We start from the raw sequence: 9,035 nt of genomic DNA on the forward strand, positions 1-9,035 counted from the left end.
CATATAGTCCCATCAATCCAACTAGAACCAATGGATTATCCCTTGCCAAGAGTGACCATCCTTACAAAATGGACCGAACCGGTGAGTTGGGTTCGCTAGTAGGTTTTATTCAATTTAGTATTGGTTTTATTTTTTTAAAATCAATTGAAATCGGTTTGATTCTATTTTTTAATACCAGACTAGACTAATTTACATATATATTAATTTTTTATATTATATAAAATATTTGTATATTATATATAATTTTTATATATAATATGTATGATTATATATAAAATAATTTTATATTATATGATAAATTACTAATTAATATAATTTTAAATTTTAAAATTCTATATCAATAACTATATATTATCACTATAGTTTATTGTATTAGTAGTTATATTACTGTCATATCACTATATATTATAATATATTATAATCTATCATTATATTATATATTATAATATATCACTATAGTCTATATTATAATTATAATTGTAGTCTATAATATACTATAATATATTATCACTAATTATTATATACTATAATATATATCATATTATATATACTATATAATATATCAGAAAAATCGGATCGGAACCAATAAAATTAGAAGTACCAATTTAAGAGTGTAACTAAAAAGGTATCGATTCTTCAAATTTTAAAATCAATATATACCGATTCAGTTTTAAAATATATCCAAAAGTACCGACATGTTACACTCATAAACCTAACTAATAACGCCCAAGTACATAGCAGCACGGAGAGAAATACTAAAATCTAAATTAAATATTTTATTTAACTTTCACCTCAACTCATCTTATTTTAACTTACCATCCAAACGTAACTTTATATAACTCCTAAATGCACCACCAGACATGCGGGCTAACAAATTTGCAGGATTCATTTTAATAACCGTTTTTCAGTTGTACCTATAAGGAAATTATTGAACCAATTATAGTAGTCATACTATCAAGAATTACATAAAAATAATAATATATATTGATATTATTTATTAAATTATAAAATAAATATAATAAATCACGTGTAATCGTGTAAATTTATAAAATTATTTTTATATAATTTCTTTTCGACCATAATACTATTAAAAAAAAAAAAAAGGTCGTATTCTCGCTCCCATAACTAGTGGTGGGTTCATCATAAAAATATAATTTTTTGTTTTTATTATGTCATTATAAAGAATCGGTGGTAAACAAAAAATAGAAGACAATTGGATTGATTTTATTAGAAAGAAAAATCAACCTACTTTGATAAAAAGTCAAATTAAATAGGCTGAGAAAATTACAAAATAATAAAATATAAAATAAATAATAATCGTCGGATTAATCTGGAAGGACTCTTCCCACGTCGAAAAGGTAAAAGTGTTTTTATTTATTAACTTTTTTAGGTAAAGGCTCTTCCCAGAGTCAAAAACACAAAGTCCTAGAAAACCTACCTTCTTAGATTACAACGACGAGGTGAAGAGAGAGAGAGAGAGTGGGTGACAGTTCCACTAGACTGTCTGTCTCTCTCTTTAAGTGAAGAGCCAGCTCCGATCTTGGGGGTTTCCGAATCTTATACTACCCAAGTACCCAACTACGATCGACCCAGGAAAATCATAATAATAAAAAGTCTGGATTTCTCTCTGATTTTTTGATCCCAAACCTCACGAGGCTTCAATTTTAGCTCCATGATTCTTCATGGCTCCAACATCTTCAGGTATTCTTCTTCTTCTTGTCTGCGTTGTTCTTTTATCTTGCTTAGAGATGTCTGATTTTTTGTTTGGTAGCCAAAAAAGTGGGAGGAGAAGGGTAAGGGTAGTATCAATATGAGGTTCTGTTGGACTCTGAACGATGTGTTTTGATTGTGGGTTTGATTTCTGTTGTGTATGCCATAAGATTCATATTAAAGGGGACAAATCTAAACCTTCAACATGGCATATGTTTGTGTTACGGCCCAAGTAAGCAAATATGATTTTGGGACTCATTTGGATTAATTTTTTCGTGCGCTAGCTCGATTTTCTTTCTCTGAAAATTGGAGTGCCTCTTGGAAAATGCTCAAGCCTGCACCTCATTTGTCCGAGTTAATTATTTGCCTTCATGTATCGATTGCATTCCCAATGGTGTTAATTTAATTTTCTGACATTGGGCCTAATGCAGGTGGTACAGTTGTTGCTACATTGCTGTGAGCTATCTTCTGGCTTTTAACCAGCCAACTTAGGGTTTTCTGTCATAAATATCGATGGTAGCAAGGGGCTAGTGGAATTATGGACTATTTCCAGACTACTAGTCATCTTAAGGGTAAGATATATTCCTTGATTGGTGCTGCCTTTATAGCTTTGCCATTCTTTGGTGGGACAAGGCAAATAGATGTGACTGAAGGTGTTTGTCTTGCCCTACCAAAAATTTCTCTTCAAAATGAAATCTCTTCTGTTGGTTGTGTAAATTTATTATGGTGCTAGCTTATTAGTGTGGTGCTGTTTTGATCCAGAGATTCTGGTGTCCATTCAGATGAATTATTGGCTTTCATTTTTTTTCTAAGAACTATTCTCAATGCAAAACATGCCCAGTGCATGTTACTACCATGTTCACAATTTAGAAAGAGGTATGGATTTACAGTTCATTCCCTTTTTGCGGCTTATTTTCATGGTGTTTTTGCTGCCTGGAAATTTCCGCTTAAAATTTTTATGTATGGAGTCCAAGTTTTATCCTATGCAGTGAGTTAACATTCTAAGGTCTAATTATTACCTCCTTGGAAATCTGGAATTGTAACAAGGTACCCGTGTCTCGTGCTGACATTTGCATTCAAACCTCTCTATAACCCTCATGCTGTGATTTCAATTGGATTCTGAATTAGAGAATTAATCCAAGTTGGAGGAGATGGTGAAGGTGTTGTAATTGGTGATGGAGGGGTTGAGGGTTGATTAGAGTTGGGTTCTTGGAGAAATATGATCAATGAAGTTGTCTGTTTTGGTAGAGCGAGCAGTGGAGGGGTGACTGGTTGCTTAGCTGCTTTTCTTTTAAATAGTGATTCAACTTTATAGAGTAAGAAATGTGATAATGAGTTGTAGAGGGAGGGAGGTCTGTGATGGATGTGGTGCAGTTGATGTGGGAGTTTGGTGTTGGGAGGCATGGTTGACGGTATGAAACTCTGTGTATGTGTTTTTCAGTTTCTTTTTTTATGAATAAACAAGGGAAGTGAAGGACCTGGGAAACTTGGAATAAACTTGCCTGCTTGGGTTGTTCAGTTAGGTCTGGAGTTCAATGGGTTTGGGGACAAACAAGGGGAGGGGCTCGGATGTATTTGGGGGAAAAAATGCAAGTCTATGTATTTTCACTTAAATTCAAGGGAGATTGGTGTATTTTACCCTTGTCGGTAGTAATCCCTTTTTTTCTCGCTTTGCACCTTGACATTAGTATCCGTTACATAAAAATAATAGTAACGAAGAAAAGCAATGAAGAAACTTCTAGAAATTTTTAATGAATGGTATGTTTGGGCAAGGTTGATTGGCATTAGATAATATTACCATCTGCTGGAGCAATACAATGGGGCTGCTTTGGTTTTTTTGTTTGGGCAAGGTTGATTGGCATTAGATAATATTACCATCTGCTGGAGCAATACAATGGGGCTGCTTTGGTTTTTTTTTTCCATAAGTAAGAACAAATTTTATTAGAAACGAATGTATAGGCGAAACCCATATAGTGGCTGCTATGCTGCTGATTTATGCTTATAACCAAATGGAAGCCATCCCAGTCAAGCCCGCCTCTCTCTCTCTCTCTCTCTCTCTCTCTCTCTCTCTCTCTCTCTCTCTCTCTCTCCTGGTTTCTGCATGAAGTTGTTGATTGTCTATATGTCCAAGCACTATTTCCTGAATAAATTTTTCTCAATTAATTGTCAAATGTATTAGGATTCAATGGTCTGAATATACATGAATTCCTTGTATCCCTAGTCAATCATACCTAGGTGTTGCTTTAGTATATGTCCCATGTACCTGAGCTATGCCTAGTTTTCATTAATAAAATTCTTATTCACTGATAATAAAAAAATAATTTTCAAACAAGAATGATTTCCTTTTATAAAATAAATTACTTATGTCATTGCTGAAGGTAGGCTTACATGTGTGGTTGCAGGTTCTCTATGCCGTCTGTTACTATTATTCATCATTTGGTTATACAGTTTTCAAGAATTAGTGGCACTGCAGACGCAGCTTGTGCCTACTCACATTGCTTCCACATCAGAGCTAGCTAATCCGCCTATTACCGGACTGTTTGATCCTATTGAGATATCACCAGCTGTCATTCCCCACTACCCAAATCCTGGTGAACCTTTGCCACCCATGTATCCAACCTTTCCAGCCAGATATGAACCAGTTCTAACGGGAAAATGTCCCGTAAACTTCTCTCTTATATCAAGTGTCATGGACAAAACAGCATCTGATTGTTCTCAGCCATTTGCAGCACTTGTAGGAAATGTAATATGTTGTCCACAGTTGAGTAGTTTACTCCATATCTTCCAGGGTTTCTACAGCATCAACTCTGATAAGTTGGTTTTGCAAGATGCTATTGCTAATTATTGTTTTATAGATATAATTAATATCTTAGCTAGCAGAGGGGCAAACAGTACGATACCTACACTTTGCTCTGTTGAATCGTCAAATCTAACAGGTGGATCTTGTCCAGTGAAGGATGTTGTTACCTTTGAGAAAACAGTGAACATAAGCAAATTGCTGGAGGCCTGTGGAACTATTGATCCTCTTAAAGAGTGTTGTAGACCAGTTTGCCAGACTGCAGTAATGGATGCTGCTTTTCAGATTTCAGGAAGACAATTGATGACCAATGAGAACAAAAATATAGTTGGGGAGCATGACCATATTGATTCTCTCAATGATTGTAAACGTGTGGTTTATTCCTATCTTTCAAGGAAACTTCCATCAGATGCTGCAAATACTGCATTTCGAATATTATCTGCCTGCAAAGTCAACAAAGGTACAGTGCTATTGTATTTCACATGCTTGTAACATATAAATGTTCGTATATGTGCTGCATTAGCATTAGTTGTCTTGGTGAGATTCCGTGCTTTTCTAACATTGTAAAGCATACTTTAGGTGCATGAATTACATTATTTGTAATTGTCATCTTCAAAATTCTTGTTTCAATTTATTTGTTTATTTCCTTGATTTAATTCTTTTTTATTTTTATTTTTATTTTTTTGCAACTATTCCAAGGGGAACAAAGAATATTGATCAGAGCAAAGATATAATCCTGTAATATAATATTGAGTACTTATCTCTCTTTGGTTTCTTGAGTAAATATTTAAAAGTACAAGTCAAAAGGAGCCTTGAGAAATGGATGAAAAATTTTCTTAGCTTCCAGGGACCTTGAAGAACATCTGCATTTAGTATTTTAATGATCTTCGTTTTCCTCTAGACGAGATTTTACAGATTGCAGTTCTAGATTTCATTTTATTTGAATTGCTAAGTAATTATTATTGATTGCTGATACACACACACACAAGCCTGAAATTCAAACTTTAGATAGTTCGTTTGTGTGTCCATTTTTTGTACAATTTTCAGTTTTGCATCTGTGTTCTTTTTTAGGCATGCATTTTGGTTTAGTTCAAATGCAATACCTATTGTGTTGCTAAAATGGTCCACTTTTACTTATGTTTTGTGATTTTTATTCTGCCTTAATTCCTGAACTTAATGAACATTTCTTGTGCAGTTTGTCCCTTAAGTTTTAAGCAGCCTTCTGAAGTAATTCAAGCATGTCGTAATGTAGCTGCTCCCAGTCCTTCCTGCTGTAGCTCATTAAATACTTACATAGCTGGGGTACAAAAGCAAATGCTAATAACAAATCGACAAGCCATAATATGTGCAACAGTGTTTGGGTCCATGTTACGGAAAGGGGGAATTATGGCAAATATTTATGAGCTCTGTGACGTTGACTTGAAAGATTTTAGTATTCAAGGTACATTTCATGCCATCTTGTTATAGCTTTCTGCCCATTGGCATACCGGAGCTTTCTGCCCATTTTAGTATTCAAGATTTTAGTATTTTATCTGACCCGGAACTTTCTTTCTGTTTTATGGATCTGGGTTCTGCACTGGAGCAGTATTTGGACAACAAGGTTTGCAACTGTTTCTGCTTACTTCTTTCGATCATCATTGTCTTTATTGTCGTACTTGTTATGAGCATGGTCCTAATGTCCGAGTTACATAGGCCCCATTTGGATTGTGAAAGTGTTTCATCTCATCTAAAATTTTCACACAAAATATAATAAACAATTCAACTTTTTCAAATTCCAAAACAATCATAATTTTAAAAAATAATATTCTAATAATATTTTATTCAACTTTCATCTCAACTCACTATCCAAATGGCACCTTAAACAGTTAATTCTCAAAGCATAGAGTTTGGAATTGGATTGTGTAGTATGTGTTACAATATTCAGGGGTTTTCATTAAAGACTTCTAAGTGGTTGCTTTATTAAAATTCTTGTTACAATGTGAAAATGGTAACCAAGTAGGTTGGACAACGTTGACCATCCAAGATATTTTAGGGAAATTTCCTAGTGCACGCTAGATTTTAGGGTGTGTTTGTGTTCCCTTTTATGTATAAATGGTTGGTGATAAAAAATAGTTATAAAAAAGCTAGCATCATAAATGAATTTAATAAAATAAATATACCATAGTAATTATTGGTTATTTTGTGTTTTATTTCAAATGCAGGGTGTCTACTCCGAAGCTTGCCCACAGATATGATATTTGACAATACTACAGGCTTCAGCTTTATATGTGACCTGAGTGACAACATTGCAGCACCATGGCCTACATCAACCTCAATTTCATCCGTCTCTCTTTGTGCACCTGGTAACTTACCCAGAAAATCATTTTTAACTGGTTTCTCTCCTCATAGTTGTAAGAGATCAATATAATGAATGTTAAGATTCTGTGATTAACATATTTGGAGTTTGTTGAGGTGTCCATGTCCTTATTCCTGTTATTGAATTTTACAGAGATGTCATTGCCTGCGCTACCAACTTCACAGACTTTAAAAAATCCTGGTGCGTTCTGTTGTGTTCAATTTCTAGCTCTCTTGACTTCCCCTTTTCATTGGTTTTTATGTGTTTGAATCTTAAATACGACTGCATATAAAATTATCATAAATTGTTATACTTACGTATATATATATCTTCCTCTAAAAATATGGAATTCTGCATGTGTGGTAAGCATATGGAAGATATGTAATCAAATATTTTAATCTAAAGGTACAGAACATCAGAGCATTCCTAAGAGTTATTCCAGGTGGAGCTTGAACTTGCGTATGCATAGTATGTGTTTTAAACCAACGTGCGTGTTAAGTGTGGTCAGGTTTCTGTGGTATTGGTGAGAGAACATGTTTAGAAAGTGACTTGACAGCCTGAGTGCTAGTGAAGCAAAATATCTTTTTGCTTTTACTTTGTTTGTTCCAAAGAGGAAACGACATTTGATCACAAATGCAATAATGCAGGTTGTCGTGGCGGTGAGCTAGAACTGCTGGTACCCATTTTTTCATTTTTTGTTTTCGGTGCGTTATTATTGTACTGATGAGATTTAGCTGGGGTTGAGCCTGTTTGAGTTTAGGGGCTTTGGGAAATTGGTTGTGTTTTGTTTTTGCATGTATATCTTGAATTAGCCTCCATGTATAGCAGCTGCTGTTTTGTTTTTCTTTCCTTCTTTCTTCTTCACCCATCTGGTCTTTCTATTCTGTTGTCTCCGGCCGTCGGTTTCTCGCTTTCACCATTGAGATCAAAGCATGAGCATACAGGGTTAAGGGACCTTATAAAATTGAGTTTTGCTACGAACAAGTAAAGTCGTGTACTAATCTGCATACCAATACTGCTTCCTTTATATTTAAAATTTAAATTAGTTTTGTTTTTAATAAAATTTACTTTTTGACCAATTATAATATATTGATGCACATATTAGTGTACAATTGTACTTGTAATTAGATTTTTCCTACAAAATTATGATCTAAATAAATTGTATGACATTAGAGAAGTTCATGGGAATCTTGTCTTCCAGCTTATAAGCACGCTCCAGGACAACAACTGAAAACAAATCTTTAATAATACTTTCTTGGGAGATTAGGGAAAGTGATCCACGTATCTCGTCAATGACTTGTTTCGAGTTAAGACTTTAGGACACGTGAAAAAGATAGAAACTTGTTGTGGATGAGAGAGAATGCACGTTTTACTGAAGTCTCAACGTTTAGATTAAAAGTAAGTTATCAAGATGAATGATAAAGAAGACGACATAATGCTAATCTCAACGTTTAGATTAAGATAAATGGTAAATAGGATATATTAACAGTTGGATTTTGACCGATCCTTAAATTTACCAAAATGCAGCTGATCAAAGGTGAAAGATGTAATTTCACCTACAAAAATTTATAGGTAATAACTCCCAGTGTTTCTGTGGAAGGCTTATTAAAAAGGTGAACTTTCGATTTATAGAAATTCTAAATGGAAGGAAGCGTTACAGCCATTCGTTTCCATCTAATTAATATATAATTTGTTATTTTTGTCTTTATATTTTAATGCTTAAATATATGTATAGATAAAATGATAAAAATGATAAATTACATATTGTTTAGGTAGAAGTGTGTGGATAGTAGAGTATTCTGAGAATATTTTTATTTATTATTTTATCATTATTTATTTATTTATTTTTTAACATTTTATACTACTATTTAATATTTTATTATTATTTTTTGACTACTGTTTCATTACTATTTAATGGTGGAAAAAGTAATTTAACCTACAAAAATTTATAGGTCATTTCCTGTTGTTTATGTGGAAGGCTTAAAGGTGAACTTTCGATTTATAAAATTTCTAAATGGAAGCTTTACACCAATGGTCTCCACTTAATTAATATGTGATTTATTATTTTTATTATTCTATTTTAATACTTAAATATTTGTGTAAATAGAAGGAGAAAAATGACAAGGATAATGCGTATCCCACAGATAAACCCCACTGAAGCTGCCATTGATTTCCTTTTTTTTTTTTTTTTAT

The 9,035-nt window shown here is 33.4% G+C and overlaps 1 protein-coding gene across 2 annotated transcripts; it reads left to right on the plus strand.

Moving 5' to 3' along the window:
• The first annotated feature begins 1,417 nt into the window (after positions 1-1,417).
• Positions 1,418-7,691, plus strand: LOC122300608 (uncharacterized GPI-anchored protein At1g61900-like). 2 transcript variants are annotated; one of them, XM_043111388.1, is made up of 8 exons: positions 1,418-1,701; positions 2,142-2,282; positions 4,113-4,967; positions 5,703-5,948; positions 6,093-6,107; positions 6,709-6,849; positions 6,996-7,043; positions 7,490-7,691. In XM_043111388.1, the coding sequence occupies exons 2-8, from the start codon at positions 2,249-2,251 to the stop codon at positions 7,564-7,566; spliced, it is 1,416 nt and encodes a 471-aa protein (XP_042967322.1). In that variant the 5' UTR covers positions 1,418-1,701; positions 2,142-2,248; the 3' UTR covers positions 7,567-7,691. The 2 variants fall into 2 exon arrangements, with proteins under 2 accessions (XP_042967322.1, XP_042967321.1); XM_043111387.1 differs by lacking the exon at positions 1,418-1,701 and adding an exon at positions 2,473-2,586 and having other exon boundaries at positions 2,140-2,282.
• The last annotated feature ends 1,344 nt before the right edge of the window (positions 7,692-9,035 follow it).

This window comes from Carya illinoinensis, chromosome 2 (genome assembly GCF_018687715.1).
Source record: "Carya illinoinensis cultivar Pawnee chromosome 2, C.illinoinensisPawnee_v1, whole genome shotgun sequence".
NCBI lineage: Eukaryota > Viridiplantae > Streptophyta > Magnoliopsida > Fagales > Juglandaceae > Carya > Carya illinoinensis.

Bases quoted from the DNA above. Each gene is read 5' to 3' on its own strand.
- LOC122300608 (XM_043111387.1), top strand. From the start codon at position 2,535: ATGCAAAACATGCCCAGTGCATGTTACTACCATGTTCACAATTTAGAA. The intron at 4,968-5,702 runs GTACAGTGCTAT...TTTCTTGTGCAG, and splicing joins TGCCTGCAAAGTCAACAAAG to TTTGTCCCTTAAGTTTTAAG. The intron at 6,850-6,995 runs GTAACTTACCCA...TGAATTTTACAG, and splicing joins CGTCTCTCTTTGTGCACCTG to AGATGTCATTGCCTGCGCTA.